This window comes from Pseudorasbora parva, chromosome 13 (assembly GCF_024679245.1).
Source record: "Pseudorasbora parva isolate DD20220531a chromosome 13, ASM2467924v1, whole genome shotgun sequence".
NCBI classification, from domain to species: Eukaryota; Metazoa; Chordata; class Actinopteri; order Cypriniformes; family Gobionidae; genus Pseudorasbora; species Pseudorasbora parva.
Window position 1 is genome coordinate 34,988,875 of NC_090184.1, and position 18,549 is coordinate 35,007,423.

The window sequence follows — 18,549 nt, forward strand, 5'->3', positions numbered from 1 at the left end:
TCACTTTTTGTGTGTGTTCCTCAGGGTGGGGAGTGTGTATAAAAGGGGTTTGGGGGCAGCTGAATTGTTAAGCCGTGTGTGTGTAGGTTATTGTCCGCCGGCCGGTTTTTTTCCCCCCTCAGACACACAGCGAGATAAATGTGTTTTGGAACGGGGGGCATTGTACCACATCCACCAGCACAGGGAGGCATGGGGCACTATCATTTAGATAAAACAAATTACCAGCAGCCACAACGAGAGAGAGAGAGAGAGATAGAGAGAGAGCGAGAGAGAGAGAGAATGATAGAGGCGAGAACATACATTGCAGTGAAGATAGAAAACGCCCAGCAGGTTCGAGATTCACCAGGCGCTCTCTCTCTCTCTCTCTCTCGCACATTGAGGGGCAACACAAAGCTATTTTCTCTGGCCAATAGCGACGCAGCGGCGCGGGAAAGGCGAGCAGTAAATTCCCGCTGGGTAATTAAAATCAATAGCCACGACTCGCTCAGTAGCCAACAAGGTCAAACGCTGGAGAGGAACCGGGATAATGCCCAAACAGATAAATAAAAAAATAAAGTGAGGTGTCACGCTGTTTCATTAACCCTGCATGGGGAGAGGTGTGTGTGTGTGTGTGTGCGTGCGCTAATGTCTGCTTGGCAGGGTACTCGGGGTGCGCGACAAACAGACGCGGGTCCTGAACCTAACCCCACTCAAACGCAGGCCAAATACTGCAGCAAGCACAGCTAACCCTGGTCATAAGACTCACACATAATACACATACATACTGTATGTAAACAAATGCGTTTCTGTTTATAAATTAAATATTTTTGAAATTATGAAATCTGATTATATAAAGATTTTCTAGGACCATTTTTTCTTAAAATATTGTTTTATTAAAAAAAGAGGATTTTTATTTAAATTGTAATGTATGTAAAAGTCTCAATAAGGCTCCATTTATTTGATCAAAATACAGATTGTGTAAAAATGTTGATTTGTGAAATTTCTGTTTTAATATAAATGGGAATTACCATTTTGTTATATTTTAAAATGTAACTTATTCATGTGATATCAGGATTCTTTAAGGAATAGAAAGACCCAAAGAAGTTTAGTTAGTTTCGTTTTTATTTGAAATAATAATCTTTTGTAACGTTATAATTATATTTAAACTCACTTTTGATCAATTTGATGCATCCTTAATGAATTAAAGTATTCATGCAATGTTTTTGTTTGTTTGTTTGTTTAGATTTTAATTTAAGTTTTATTTTGATGACTCATACAGCCTATTTGTTGGTTTATCTGTGTCTATTGAAATTAATAAAGTGTCTCTAATAATTGAGGTCTTTCAGAATACAGTAGTGCATTTACAGCTGTTTACATATTGGTTAACTGAATAGTACCATAAAAAAACAAAATTGTATTTGTGCGTGAATTGTGGGTGTCAGTTTGTGTTTTTTTCGGTGTCATAGGTTAAGAGTAGGATGTGGGGTGTGTTAAGATGTAAGTAACTGATAGTGAAGGGTCATGTGTTTGTTCGTGATGGAGTATATTGTTGCCAAGCCTGACATGCATTAGAGATCATTTAATGTGTCTCTGTGAGTGTGTTAGCAGTAGAGTGTAGTTTGGACCAAGCAGGCACATGTCCTGTGTGTTAACACTCTTTTGAGACATGTAGAGATAGCAGTGTTGTAGAAATTCCCCAGAGGATTTCTCAGCTTGATCGTTCATTTGCTGTCTTTTCCTCCACAGAGAAAAGCTAATTCACTTTCATTTCGGCTGAGCGGTTCACTTTGTTCAGGTTGTAGAGGAGTCTGTATACATTCTGCAGTGTGGGTATGGATGAAGCTCTGTTATGTTGGCATGCGCTGTGTGTGGCTGTTTTTATATTTGCATAGTTCTACATAGCTTTATTTCTCACGGGATTCCTAATGAACATGAGGGAGGAACGTGCTCTTTTAAACGGCCAATCACAATGCTGCACTCGAGGGGTTCGCTATTACAGGAAACAAGCTGAGCAGTGCATATGTTGTATGCATGTTGACAGCATTTGAAACATGCCTGTAATGTCTAAAAATGATACTTTATGTAGCTAGCTCACTAGTCAAATACTGTACCTGAAACATATAGGGTCAGATTTGCTAACAGCTTGCACCAACGCAAACCCTCTTTTGGATTTAAAATCTACTGTCAGGATTTACTAAAGACACGCAGTGAAAAATTTGAGCTGAAAAGACAACACAGGTTAGATTCTTCCTTTCAGACACACAAGCAAGGCTGGTTTTACTAAAGTTTGCGCAAGTCAAATTACTGGTATTTACCGTCCAATAAAAGCATGTCTTAAACCAGACGCTAATTTGCACTGCTTTTGGTTGATTGGGTTGGTCATTATGCAAATGATCCAGCTGCGTCTGTTTTGTTTTTTTTTTTTTTTTTTTTTTTCACGTCGTCAGTAGATCACGTGCAGAACTTTACACTCCTGTCTCCACTTTTTTGGAATTGCGCTCTCACGCTGATTTGCCCAGTTTAATAGATCATAGTTTCTATTTTGCATTTTCCTGATATAATGCAACATATAATTTTTACTTTATTTTATTATATTTCTTTAATTTAATAAATTTTTTTACTTTGAATGAATTTCAGAAGATTTTAGTAGTTTTAGCTTGGTGGTATTAATATTAAAATAATGATGTAGATTAGTCATAATCTAAAATATTTCTTATTTATTTGACATAATGTCTTTATTTGAAACGTTCAAAATCCTAAAAAGGATTTTGCTTCTCATATTTTCAATATAGTCTCAGGCTTTTGGATCGCACTGTATATTTCTGTGTTTTTATATGTTTTTATGCGTGTGGGTAACTGCAGATAAGGGAACAGGTGTGTGTTTATAACTTTTGAAGCGTTCAAACAAAGACACTAACCCGGGTACATCAGCGTACAGTGTGTATGTGAGTTGTTTAGTGGAAAGGAATGAGATGGAAGGACTGGAGGTTTACTTTAGAGAGCTGTTCCTCTCTCTTATCAGTATGACCGCGTGGAAGCTTCTGTGCTGTTCACATAGATAGCATCTCCATCTGATCTCTCTCTCTCTCTCTCTCTCTCTCTCTCTCTCTCTCTCTCTCTCTCTCTCTCTCTCTCTCTCTTCTCTCTCTCTCTCTCTCTCTCTCTCTCTCTCTCTCTCTCTCTCTCTCTCTCTCTCTCTCTCTCTCTCTCTCTCTCTCCCCTGTCCCACAGTCAACCCATCGCAGCTCTGATCTTTCCTCTCTTTCTCATCTTCTCACTATCTCCCTCCTGCTGTTATTCTCTCCATTGCCTTCTATCATATGTTCTTTGCCTGTCCTTCACTGCTATTTTCTCTCTCTCTCTCTCTCTCTCTCTCTCTCTCTCTCTCTCTCTCTCTCTCTCTCTCTCTCTCTCTCTCTCTCTCTCTCTCTCTCTCTCTCTCTCTCTCTCTCTCTCTCTCTCTCTCTCTCTCTCTCTCTCTCTCTGCAGATGGTGCAGATTTACTTTCAGCAGCTCTACATAAAACTGATTAACAGCACAGTATATCATTTTATATGCAAATAACATTGCTTTCATTGTTCATCCTGCTCATTGTGCATTGCAGAAATGTTCATTGTTTACAGTGTGCTAGTAGTGTTTGCCTTAATCTAGATGGTTTTTAAAGGGGATCATAGGAGAGAGAGAGAGAGAGAGAGAGAGAGAGAGAGAGAGAGAGAGAGAGAGAGAGAGAGAGAGAGAGAGAGAGAGAGAGAGAGAGAGAGAGAGTAATGTGAGTGACTGTGGTAGACGATTGATTGGTCTGCAAGTTTTTAAAAATACTTTTCTTTTTATTAGATTTGTTTTAGATTTTATTTAATCACTTCTCGTATTATTCATCTTAATGTCTCTTTTCTTTTTAAAAGTAAATAGCCATGTCAGAAAGCAATTTTCTGTCACACCCAAAGAATCTTATTCACTTATTCACTACCACTGATGACATGAAACGTCATTTGCAACATTGAACTTCAGTCCTGTAATATATTTCCCAACTAAACAGAACATTAGGCTGCTTTGTTTTAACCCAGCTGTTTTACTGTTTATATATCAACTACTGTTATACACTTAATATATTGCTGAGTTAAAATACAAATAATAAAAAATTACAACCACACAGAGTGACAACACAGGCAATTTTATAAGCAAAAACACCCAGAAATTGAGAAAAATGTAGAGTAAAAACTACATGTACATCTGTATGTGAGTAGTGCAGAAGTTCAGAAAAGAATGACAGCTCAACAGTTTAAACAGTTAAACAAAAATTATCTTTAAAAGTGTAATATAAATCACTTTCATATAGGAACAAATTTCATTATGTTTAGTTTATTTGTTCTCCAGCCCATGAACACACTTGTAATGCCAAATCAGGCTGACTGCCGGCAAGAAATACATCAACTTTGTAAGAACAGGAATTCGTGAATCAGAGAATTTTAGCCTCTGTTTAGCATTTATAATCTCTCCTCTCAGGTGCCATTCTGGCCTGTTCAGTTCCGTTCATCAGTCACCTATCACCGCTATGTGAGAGAAAACACCTCAAAATCCTCCAGTTTTTAAAGAACACATTCCCTACTGCAGTCAGTTTCCACGTTTTTTCTCTTCCCTGCTTCGATTCGTTTTCTTCTGTTCTCCTATCATAAGTGTTGCGAACACGGATAGGGTCATTTCAAGTAAAGCTTTTTTAGTTTCAGTTTCCATTCCCATTCAGCGCAGTCCAGTTTTTAAAAGGACGTTTTCCTCGCTTCAGTCAGTCTTCAACTAGAAGTCTTCTGCTTCTGTTTTGCACACATATTCCTTTTTTTTTATGAGCACTGCGAACACGGATAGGAGAAGTGGCATCAGCACTCACAGAACTGTTTGCATTTGAACCTGTCTGCATTTCCAACCCAGCACTTTTGGGTTATTGATTATGAACGATTATCAACACAAATTGGGTCAAATCAACCCAGCTTCCTTACCCAACTGTCTTAACCCAGCATTTATGTTGAAAAAATAATGACAAATTACTTTCACATTAACACATGGATCTTTATTGAGAGAGCAAACAGGGGCATTTTATTGTAATACTGTCTTTCTTTCTTTGTCACAGGCAAAGATTGCCAGCCAAGAATGTGTATTACTATCGCTGCCCTGACCATCGGAGGAACTATGTGATGTCTTTCGCCTTCTGTTTCGACCGTGAGGATGACGTTTATCAGTTTGCATACTGCTACCCTTACACCTACTCCCGTCTGCAACATTATCTGGCCAGCCTGGAGCGGCGAAATCTCGATTACCTGCAGCGAGAGCAGCTGGGCCTCAGTGTGGTTAGTGTCTGCATGTTTGCACACTGTGTGTGTTAGAGCCTGCATTGATGTGCATCTTTTTTAGGTGTTTCTGTCATTTTTTATTGTTAGCATCTCTCTGTATCTGCTATGCACTGCACACTCATTTTTTTAAGGGGGCAGACACATGTGAGTGTCTTTGAGGATGCATGACTGTGTGCACGTGCATGATCTGCACAGGTACTGTATCATTCACAGTGCCTACAGTCCCGTCTTCGCTCTTATCAAATAATTGTAGAGGAAAACTCATTAGGAATGCTCGAGAGATTAAAGCCCTCTTTTAGGGCCTTCATCACTTTCACGTTCGTCAAGGAGAGCCAGGCATGGGAAGCCACTGATGAAAGGACATTTATTGATAAGAAATATGGTGTCAATGGAAAAAAAGAAATCTGTTTCACATGAAATGGGATTTGAAAGGGCAAATATATTGGGGAGGGGGAATAAATGGCAAAAAATATCTACTTCAGTCATGGGCTGATGGGTCCTTTACATGCTATCTGCAAGTAATCACATCGTTACCGCATGCCGCAAGCTGATTGGCCTGATCCGGCCAATGAGATTGCCATTTGCTCAACATTTAAATTAACTGGTTGATTGTTTGCACTGTAAAAAAATTATAATATCTCCAATTGAAAATGTTCTAGTGACTGATCACATCTAACATTTTCAGTTGACTGAATTGAAAATCTGTGAATTGATGCAATTTAATTAACTGAAATTCAATTCGGCCAACTGAAAAATTTAGATGTGATCAGTCCCTTGAAAATTTTCAATTGGAGGCCTGAATTTTGTTTTACAGTGTGGTGTGAGCTAGTCCTGAGTTTTTTTTGAAACCCTCCATCTGCCTAGATCTGCTACAGGATTTATGTACATCTATTTATGCAGCAACATATCTTACATGCTCACAGAAGTGTGCCTGTGTATCTATTAGCAGTATGCCCACACTTCCTCTGCAGCAGATATAGTAAACAGTAGCAACAGCAGCAAGCAGATTTAGTTCACCAAGACTAAATACATTAACATTCAATAACAAGTAATTAAAACTATTCGGAGAGTTGTTATGATTGAACTATGTTAAATAAAGGGTGAATCTGGTGCTGTTATTGATTGGCCTGGGACACACTGACCCAAAAACCCTGATCAACTCTTTAAAAAGCTGTTCACCAAAGATGCATTTATTTGATTTAAAAAAACAAACAATAAAAACAGTAATATCATCACATAACTGTAATAAGGTTCTTAGATGGGAAGGAAGGAGGCGGGAACCGGCGAACGTTCAACAAATATAATATACAAATAAATAAACAAAACGAAAGTAAAACCGCGGGCAGCCCCTCACGGACGACTGCCCGCAAAACACATAACAAAACTCAACATAAACTCCAGGCCTGGTCCTCTCTCGTCCTCCGCTGCCTTCGTTCCTCCTTTTATGCTCCCGTCCCTTGGCCGCGAGACGAGACCGGTGTGTCACGCAGCTGGTACTCATTACCACTCGTCACCGGCCGCTCTCGCGGTCCCTCGCCACGCTGCTTGCCACACCACAATAACTATTTTATATTGTAATATATTTTAAAATGTAATAAAATGTGTTTTATTCCTGTTATGGTGAAGCTACATTTGCAGGTTGTCAAATGTCACTAGAATATAAAAACTCTAGCATTTTTTGTGGCTAATTCAAATTATTAAATATTATTATATAAATAACCCCACTGGTCGGGGTCCTGTGTTTTCTTAAAGCCAAAAATCCCTGATCTAATGCAAAGAAAAGCATACATTTTAAATGATCTGAATGCCATTTCATTAGCATCTGCAATCAGCCTTTTTATAATTCATATAGAAGATATAATGTCAGAAATAAAGCAAGAACGAAAGGATGGATGCCCGATGAGGGAGAAAAAAGTGAGGGAGGGACATTGAGATAGAACAAGAGAGAGTGAGAGGCAATGTATTTGTATGCACAGGCAGAGGGGCCTTTTATGGCCTTATTTGTCTTTTTATGTCCTCTGTTCTTGGGTATGTGGCAGTACAGCACTCTTAATGACCTGCGGAGATGGAGGAGAGAGGGAAGGAGAGAAAGGGAATGAAGAAAAAGAGAGCAGGATGAGGCTACAACAGCTTGGACTGCAGTAGTAAAACACTCTCTGGTGTAACACACAGACGTGATCTAGTTAAACAGAGGTCCTATGAGGGGGGAACTTAGCGTGCACACACACCCACACACGTGCTATAGGTAAAGCACCAGAGAACAAGGCTGGATTCAGTGTAATACACTGGGATTACTTCTCTCATATCTTTCACTTTCAATGAGGCAAGTAAATGCGAACAGCGTTCCACAAAAAGAGCTGTCTAGTACATCTCAATTACCTCTTTTGCTCCGTTAATGCTTCGCCTCACAGGGTCAAACGCCTTTTTTTAGAAGTCTGCTAGCTGGTGTGGTATATACGAGCACAAACGTTTTACATTTGCTTTTGCACTGCAACTAATCCGATTCTTTTCCATCCAGAGGTTTTTTAAGATGAATTCGATCGAGCGTCCCCACCTACACGCATTGTCCAAACGCACCAAATACACTTGAACAGGCTGTTTTCACGACTTTAAAATGCAGACTCGCAACAACTGTCATGTTCAACAGCAATCGTCACATCTGTTTATTGTATCTTTAGTCATCAAAGTCCTCTAACAGCGTTATAAAGACAGAGGAGCATAGCGGGTTTTGACAGTTGCTTTGATGGATGATTATGCGTAGAAGCTTCTTCTACCGTCAGCTCGTCTGTTCGCCGTTGCCCATTTCGAATGTCGAGTTCGCATCAGCAAATGGAGAATGAAGTTGTTTTGAAGGCTACGCATCCAGATCCATTAACCATATCTGAGTGTCAAACGCTGGAGCCATCTGAATATTTAAAAGAGATCAAACTCAGATCTGCATTTATGGATGTGAATTATTTAAGCATGCAGTGTATGTTATCCAAATCTTATATAGTCCAAGCAGGATGATCTTTGTAGATTAAAATAAGTGTATTGGAATAAATATTTAAGCATATATAAATGTTTATTTTGCATTAAGCGGAAGGCCTCAGGGTCTTTGTTGATGCTCAGTTATCATGACTCATATGGCCTGCCTGTCTAGACAGCGCTCCCCAGTTTCATTCTCTTCTCTCATGCAACCTTCAGTCAGTTTCCGTTGGCAAAGAGCCCGTCAATCTCAACAGAGACCCATCACGTGACTCGAGCCGGCTCCCTCACACCGGTGGCTTGTTGTGTTGAATTCTGAGTGTCTGCTCCTTTCCAGATGTGGAGCTGAAGAAAGAGACAGAGCAACAGTTGTGGATCTGACAGGCTAGCAAGAGCACTTACTGCAACAAAGAGCAGAGACTCAAAGACAAGCAGACAGACAGAATCCAGCCTGAGGGCCTGACCGGCACACTCTTCTTTACTTCCCGTCTCGCGTCTTTCCATATATATATATATATATATATATATTTTCCATATATATATACAAGGCTTGACATTAACTTTTTTGCTCACCAGCCTCTGTGGCTAGTGGTTTTCCAAAGTTACTAGCCACTCAGCATTTTCACTGGCCACAATTTTTCTGTCTGGAAATTATATTCTATATGTTTAAAGTTGACTTTGGCATGCTTAAATTACTTGATTTTGAATCCTTTTACTTGATTTAGAAGATTTAAAACCCAAACTTTCAAGTGCAGAGTGACCCCCCAAATCAAGACTACATTGTATATCAGCTGGGATGTGCAGGTGGGCAAGGGGTGGGCAATATAATAGATTATAATAGAATACGGTATAATAGGCTAATATGAGAAATGTAATATGATAGGCTATGAGTTATTTTAGTTAGGCTATATATATATATATATATATATATATATATATATATATATATATATATATATATATATATATATATATATATATATATATATATATATATATATATATATATACAGTCTTGTTCAAAATAATAGCAGTACAATGTGACTAACCAGAATAATCAAGGTTTTTAGTATATTTTTTATTGCTACGTGGCAAGTTACCAGTAGGTTCAGTAGATTCTCAGAAAACAAATGAGACCCAGCATTCATGATATGCACGCTCTTAAGGCTGTGCAATTGGGCAATTAGTTGAAAGGGGTGTGTTCAAAAAAATAGCAGTGTCTACCTTTGACTGTACAAACTCAAAACTATTTTGTACAAACATTTTTTTTTTCTGGGATTTAGCAATCCTGTGAATCACTAAACTAATATTTAGTTGTATGACCACAGTTTTTTAAAACTGCTTGACATCTGTGTGGCATCTGTGTGTTAAAAAAATAAAATCAAAATTCAGATACTAATACATAAGATACTGATACAATTTATTTAATATGTAGGCCTATACATTTATTTAACATCTGTAGTTGTTTGATTAACATTAATGACAGACAGGTATTTGATTGGGCTGCTGAATGCATGGATGTAATATTTGTGACACATATCCAGTTATTACCCACCTGTTTACGTACACTTAAGCGATAACCGACAGTGTTCATGCGATGGACATTTTGACATCAGTGTGCACTTGTATTTGAGTATTCAGGAGCAAGGAGAACTGATCACGCGTGCGACAGAGTGCGCACGAGAGAGAAAGAGAGCGCGCATGCGAGAGAGTGCTTTTGTTGTGTGTCATTCAGCGCCTATCTTGCCTTCACTAAGTATAAAGAATTGTAGTTGAATGGTAGCCAATTTTGTGATACGACGGTCTTGGCATATATATGTGTGTGTGTGTGTGTGTGTGTGTGTGTATACACACACACACACACACACACACACACACACACACACACACACACACACACACACACACACACACACACACACACACACACACACACACACACACACACACACACACACACACACACACACACCATCCAGGTATAGCATTATGACCACTGACAGACTGGTGAAGTGAACACTTCATCACAGCACCTGTATGGATATATTATGTGTTAGTAACAGGAAAAATGTACAAGCATAAGAATTTGAGCGAGTTTGACAAGGGCCAAATTGTGATGGCTAGACGACTGGGTCAGAACATTTCTAAAACTGCAGCTCTTGTGGGGTGTTCCCGGTCTGCAGTGGTCAGTATCTATCAAAAGAGGTCCCAGGAAGGAACAGTGGAGAACCGGTGACAGGGTCATGGGCGGCCAAGGCTAATTGATGCACGTGTGGAGTGAAGGCTGTTATTCCCTGTACCAGCGGGAAACAGTATTTCCTGGTAGCTGTGGCCTTTTTCAGCAGGGTAATGCTTGCCTGCCACAAACAAAAATGGTTCAGGAATGGTTTGAGGATCCCAGATCTCAATCCAATCAAACATCTATAGAATATGCTGAACAAACAAGTCTGATCCATGGAGGCCCCACATCAAAACTTACAGAAATTAAAAGATCTGCTGCTAACATCTTGGCAACTAATGAAGTCCATGCCTCAATGTTTAAGGGCTGTTTTGGCAGCAAAAGAGGGACTGACACAATAGGAAGGTGGTTATAATGTTATGTGTGTGTGTGTGTGTGTGTGTGTGTGTGTGTGTGTGTGTGTGTGTGTGTGTGTGTGTGTGTGTGTGTGTGTGTGTGTGTGTGTGTGTGTGTGTGTACACAGGGTCTTTATATATGTATATAAAAGGGAAGGAGGGAGGATTTTCTAACCTTATTTACTAAATATTTTTACCACAACTCTAATGGTATATACTGTAGCTGTGCCTTCTTTACATTGGCCACTACAAGTGTGTTTAGTATACAAGAGAGTTGCCATATACTTCAGATACTTGCTTTTAATTTTATATGGTTTTCTTTTTGTCCATTGATGTAAGGAGTGTAAATGGCAATCAAAACAGGCCTTAAAAAACTTTTATAACCAGACTTTTAAAACTCCTCTTCTGTGAGTTTATGCTCACTCTCTGTTTTATGGCACATAAAGTTTCCATAAGGAAGAGCCTTAAGTGAAGTTGGTGCGAAGTGGCGGCAGTTACTGGTTGTCATCTAATTAGGTCAGTTCACTTCACCTTTCCACCATGTCTCTGAGAGAGAGAGAAACATTGATGAGATCATTCACACAGAAAAATAGGGTGTCAAAAATTTTACCTTTAGCTTGTCGCTGGGGCAGTACCCTTAAAAGGGCATCTTTGTACATTTTTAACTCCTAAAAGGTGCATATTAGTACCTTTGAGTACAAATGCATACCTTAAGGTACTACTATGAACCTTTTTGTGGTAAAAATGGTACAACGTTGTTTTGGTACTGCCCCAGCGACAAGCTGTTGTACCCCTAAAAGTACAATTTTGACGCCCTATTTTTCTGTGTGTTGGTGTCATTCAATGAAATGGTGCCATATTCGATTAAGGTGATTTTTACCTTTTGATAAGGAAAACATTTGTACATATTATATCAGAATGTGTATATAAACTGCATTGCCCCATGTCAAGCTAGTATTGAATGATAATATAACTAACAGTAAATAATATACTCACATTCCCAGGATAAATATCCCTGTTTCTGTATGTTGTATGGGCTACACTGCCTCACACCTCTTCTGCGATGTTGAGAAGATTGTTTCCACAGAGATGACTCTGAGCTGCTGACGGCTTCTCTGCTATTTTCCCTCAACTCCCTCTTTGAGATTTCCTGTTCTTCTAATACAAGAGGCCGACGCCTCTCCCTGTAGGGACTGCAGTCTTCAGAGGCGCTGTGAAAAACTCCAGGCAACCAGTGTTAGCACTTTCCTGGCTGTCCCTAACCCCTTTCTCTCTACATCCCTAAAGTCCTCTGATGTAAAATCCTGAGACTCACAGCCAGGGCTGAAAAATCCCCCCTCCGATCATCTAGTTCTGGAATTGACTGAACATTTTAAAACGCAAGTTGAGTTGACCAGCTAGCTGTGAAGGATGAACGTTAAGCAGGCAAATGGGGTCCCGTCTCTGGTTTGATGGAGTACAGGTTTATGGATGTAGTCAGAGGGTGCGGGGTAAGCACTTTTACCACAAGTCCTTTTTTTTAATATATATATATCCTCTGTCACCGGTGGCTAGTACTTATAGGAGTGAGTTTAATAACAGCTCCTCAAATGGAAGGTGGACTGAAATGTGTGTGTGTGATTACTGGCTCTTTAATGGCCGTCTCAGAGTTGCACCCTTGAGCTGTGTGCTGGGCAGTGCTAGATTCCTCATGTTTCATCAGTATGAGCCAAAAGTACAAGAACCACCTCAAGGCAAAATGAAATTCTCCTAATAAATCCGTAAAACAGACGTTTAGTTGACAGAGATTAATTTTTTCTTCTATCCTATCAGAAAGCTACTTTCTAGTTTGTTATTTGACACCGTCATAAAGGATGCTGTTTATGGTGGAACACTACAAGGAAAGGTGGCATTTGAACACATACTGATGTTAAAGCATAACAGACAATATTAATGATTTCTTTTTATTCATTAGTGTCTGTTGATATTGGATATTAAATTGTGGACATTCTTTTCAGATTTTAGAAGACATTTGCCCAAGGCCGTAACCATGTGTTGAACATTGGGAGGGACTCATTTTTTATAAAGCTTATAGAAACAGAACAGTATATAGAACAATTATAGTTATAGAACAGTGATGGAAATTCTAGGTCTAATTTTAGTTGGGAAATAATCATTTTGAACTGTTTGCAAATAATATTTGTATTAACGTGATTTAAAATACGCACATATGTACTTTTATTTGTATGCCTAAAATGTGAAATGTTTCTTGTCTCTTCACACTGATTTAAGAATGAAATAAATAATAAAAATGCATATTTTTGATTCAAAACAGCTATATTTGAGAAAACAAAGTTGAGCAGTTTGCATCAACTGCTCAATGTTGCTATCTGTAGTTTAACTTCAAACACAAAACAGTTAAATGTTTTGCCTACCTCACTTTTTTTCAATGTTAAACTGTTGCTCTGCACTGGAAAATTTGGCCATTTCTAATTATTGAAGGGGGTCCCCCTCAGTGTCTATGGTGTTACGGTGTTTGCCATCATCTAACATTAACTCTAGATTATGAGATTTATGCACAATTTCTTGAAGAGCACTTTTCTATAATAGAGGTCCCACCTCTATAAATAGTCTTCCATATAATAGAGGTCTCACCTCTATTATAATAAGGACTTTATCATTCAAACAGACCTTTATTCTTGAGCAGATCTCAAAATAAATGTGCATTCATATTTCATACTGTAAATTATAATGTTGTGATGCTTAAATTGACTTGACATTGACAATCTATAGTTTAAAGGGTTTTGAACACACTCATACTGTAAAAAAATGAAGCTCATTCATTGAAACAGCTGCCATTAATGTTAATCAAACAATAAAAGAAAGAGAGAAAATCACTCACTTCTCTTGACTGAATAGCTTTAATAAGGATTCATCTATATTCAGTGTATAATTTATGCAGTAAAGTCTGTGCAGTGTTTGATTATTCAAATTCTGTTTATTTTACCCGAAACATTTACTACAATGAGTTTATGTGAAGATTGTTTTAAATTTACTTATATTAAACGTTTTGCCTATTACATGTTAAAATGGATAACTTTCTACAATACTGTAATGTTAAATGGCTATAATTATTCTCTTAAATTGAAGAAAAAATCCATTTAAATGTGTCATGAACTGGCTTTTTTTATATATATACTATTGTCTGAAGTCAAATTATGTTGTTTGTGTGTTTTTTTACATTCAAAAACATCATAATGAATAAGTAATAGGCTTTTTTTCTGTGCTGGTTTTGAGGCTCTCTCAAGAAATGCTCTGTTTTGATGGGTGTGCCACACTGCTAGGATTGGATAAGATTTGCATAATTAATGAGCTTCATGCTCCACTGGCAGTTCATGCGTGGTATTGTTTTGAAAGCGGCAACCAAAATGATTCACTCACAGGGCTCGCAAATCGGCTTTATAAAAAAAAAAACACGATGATTCATCTTTCATCTAGCTGCGATTGACTGGAATGTTGTTTTTTTATTACTTGGCCCGCCCAATCAGTGGATATAACTGTGAACCGTACACACACACACACACACACACACACACACACACACACACACACACACACACACACACACACACACACACACACACACACACACATATGGAAAGAAAGGAATGTTATTTCACTATTTAAGATTCATCGGCCTGTTGGCGGGCTCACGTTTTGTTAGCCGTCTGGAAAACACATAGCCCCGGGAATTTGGGCTGTACAACCCCTGACCCATACATGTCCGAGTCTGATCACCAGTCGAAATGAACCAATACCACCACAAATAAAGAATTCTTTAGCCTTTGACAGTGTGCTAATGTATTTTCAGTTAGACACGTGGACATAATCAATACGATCTGTAACTATGTAATACCATCACAATACTTTTCCTGTCGGCTCCAATATAGAAGGCAAAGAATTGTGTTTTAATCTTGTTCTGTCTGCCTGTCTGCAAATCCAGCTTTGACCTGTGTCTTGTTTACAAACAATTCTGCGGTGAAATGAAGTGAACAAACATGCAATGTCTTGCGCACGTGAGCTGGAACTTCATTAAAAATAAAGTTCAACCACTCATTCCTAATATTAGAATCCGAAGGAAGCTTATGCAGTGACTGTGTTCTTTCACAACCAGGCACTGCACAATATCTTGCTATCTTCGGCATGTTTTTTGCTTAGTAGCAAGATCCGTTTAGCTCCACAAGTCAATGGGCGGGGCTACAGAAGCAGGCGTACATATTCTTATGTTGAGGCGGCATTTCAGCATACAATGGCGTTAAGGGTTGCCATATTCTGAGATTGATCGTTTTCTGGGCCTGGTGTCTATAAAAGCTTTTCTTTGACTAACAAGGAAGATTTCAGCTCTGAAACATATAGGATATTCTTATATTACCACAACCTTTTATATATCAAAAGCTCAAGGGAAAGCTAAATTCTCAATTCATCACCCCTTTAATGGAGTCATTACATTGACAGTACTAAAAATGTGATATGTACTATTTATATTCAGTGTGTATATAATATTTCATATTTATTAATAATATTTATTGTCTATAACATGAAAATGTTTCTCAGATTATTGTATGTCAACATTTTTAAATCAGTGCATACCTATTTAAATCCCTTCTGCATATTTTCATAATTTCTGCTGAACCAAAGGAAACCTTTAGAACCCTCCAGAATAATTGGATCTCAAAGTGTCAGTGCAACATGTGGCTGTCACATTCATACACATTCATTGCTCTCTGTGTGAATGGAAGGATTCCGTAGGCCTCTTTAGTCTGAAAAATGGGGAAAAGGATTGCTGGCTGTGAGAAGGAGTGAACGAGGGAGGAGGAAGAGAGGAAAGGAGGGTGGAATCTGCAGACAAGAATTCGAGAGGGGAGGAAGGTCATTTTTTGTTGTTCTAATGGTCACTGGAGCCCCTGCAGACAGAGGAACAGTGGGGGATCTTGTTCAGGAGCCTGTTAGCAGGAATAAAGGATGGAAAGCTCCTTGGACGGACGCGTCTCTGGCCTTCGCACGCTTCTCTCTATCTCTCACTTTACGCCCAGGTTTATCTCCGTGTTTGTACACCCCGTGCCAAGATTTAATCAATAGCAGTTCTGCCTTGCGTGAAGAGAGAAGGTCAAAGTCGGACCGGAGAGATGGAGGGAGGGTGGGGAAAGAAGAGACTGGAGGAAAGAGAAAAGGGAGGAGGATGAAAAGGAGACGAGGCAGAATCTGTGAGCTGTGAAACAGTGATGGATAATCGCATGAAATCTGGTTGTTTATGGACTGCAAAGCGAAATGGAGTTCTCCTCCATCACATGGCGAATCTCTCATCGCTCTCTCTCTCTCATTTGTGCTACTGTTTACTTGTCAAATCTTTTGTGAATGCTCGTCCGAAAGGTTTTGTAATTTGAAGAGCTTTCCACCAGCTGCCTGTTATTGTTCTCTCAAGAGCTGACCAGTCTTTCTCTATTTGTCACAGGGTCTATTATCCGAAGACTCGCAAACAGTGGCTGTAAATCTTATCATCAGCCTCTCACAATTGAGAGTGATTTGTTGAGTCATTTTTTGTGAAATTTGATCTCTCTTCATCAGTTTCAGGAGTTCTGAAATACTACATGTACAGTTGTAGGAAAAAGAAGTGAAGGTTTCAAATTTTTCACATTTTTGTCCTGCCAACTAAAATTTGAATGTAGTTTTGGTAACACTTTCTATGAAGCCCATGCTTATAATAATTCATAGCCTCATTTATAAGTATTACTATTCTATAAATATACTTCATGGGATTCATTAAAGGTCCCATGTCATGGATTGTTTTATTATTTTATAATGTTTCCTGGGGTGTACTTATATTGTTTATATGGATTTACATCAAAAAATGTCATAATTTAGAAATAAAAATGTTTTTTTCTATACTGATATTAGCCCTCTGGCTTGAAGTTTCAAGAGGCGTGTCTGCTGTGAGTCTTCAGGGAAAACACCCACTGTTGTGATTGGCTGACATATTGGCTGACATGGGGGCGTGGTTTAGTCAGGCGCGAGCAGCAGACAGGGAGAGACGGAGCTGGGGAAAGATTGCTGAGGAAGTGTTTATTGTACCGAGTTTTTGAGAGTGCAACTTTATTTTGTTTGTATCTGAGAGCTCTGAATAAACACGAGTGAACTTTGCAACATTATTTCTCTCACAAAATGCTTTCACCACAGCTAACAGCAAACAAACACAACATGAATGCAGTAAGAGCTTCTGTTGAGCATAACGAGCGTCATTCAAACGGCAGTTTGGGCAAGAGTGCAGATAAACGTGTGATTGACCAATCCGAACATTATAAAGAGTGTTCTTTGATTGCTCTCTGTTGTTTAATCATTTAAATAACAGATTTGTCTCATGCTGCTAACAGAAATTACGTGAAGTTGATTGTTTTAGTCACTGACTTGATTCACTGATGTATCAAGACGGCCAGCGGCAGGGCTGACAGTTTTAAACGATTTAGAAAGAAAGTCTGTGTGAACTTGAATGATTAGCTACACATCAGAACTCACTGATCCCAGATCAGGCATTAATGAACACTGTTACTCACTGTTTGTGGTGGTGCTGTTGAATCCACAGGATAAAGCCTGTGCTGACATCGCGACTGATAAACTGAACCCATTCTCTACTAATTCTCTGGGCGGGCAAAGCAGAGGAAGGGGCGGTAACCTTTCCTGGTATGACGTCATAACAGGAGAATTCAAGATCAGCTCATCTGAGCTCTCAGTTCCTCAAAGGCAGAGAAAGACAGCCTGAACTCGTTTTACACCTATCAAAATTTCTAGCCACATTCAGGCTAGGGGAACTCATATTAATGTTGAAAAAACTCATAAAATAAAAATGTCATGCCATGGGACCTTTAAGACATATACTGCATTATAAGAACAGTTATAGTTATATTTATGTTATTTTGATAATTACTGATAAGTCTTTTATCAGATTTTTAGTGTCCATGCTCATAATCCATTATGATATCCATTAATTAAAGTCTTTAATGGCTAATGTTTGCATTAGAGGACATGAATGGTAATTTTAATGAGTGAAAATCTATATCCTCAGCCATATGCATGGTATTGCTTATAACAGTTTGAAATTATATAGTTGCAGTGTTTTGCCAGTATGTAACATTAAAAATATATATACTGTTGTTATTAATATTATTAATGATTTCTGTTTTTTACTTAAAGCTTATAATGTATAATTAATAATTATGAATAAGTGTGTAATGGATTATGAGCATGCACATTTAAAAAGCAAAAGCATGACTTATATAGACGTAGCTATAACTGTTTTTATAATGAAGTATAGGTCTTAATTAGTCCTTATAAATATATTTATAGAATAATAATACTTGAACTATAATTCATTATAAGCATGGGTTTCAAAGAATGTGTTACCTATTTATTTTTTTTAATTTTTTTTGCAAACAGTATATATTTACCGTAAGTTTTACTGTCCAAAATGATTTGTTGGATCTATGGTCTAGAAGTTAGTACACAAGCGTCAACACCTTTAGCTATGAATAAAAGAAACATCACCTACCAACTCTGTGCTCCACCTAAACTCATTGCCAAAATGTTGTTTTTTTTAGCAAATGTAACTGGGCCTTTGACTTATCACAGAACAGATAACTTAGATACTGTTGCGCAA

General features: G+C 38.4%; 1 protein-coding gene across 1 annotated transcript in view; it reads left to right on the plus strand.

The window, feature by feature from the left end:
* agbl4 (AGBL carboxypeptidase 4) overlaps window positions 1-18,549 on the plus strand; it is a 451,864-nt gene that overhangs the window by 247,836 nt on the left and 185,479 nt on the right. The window contains 1 exon segment of the mRNA XM_067414131.1: window positions 5,102-5,318. Coding sequence (XP_067270232.1) covers window positions 5,102-5,318 — 217 coding nt within the window.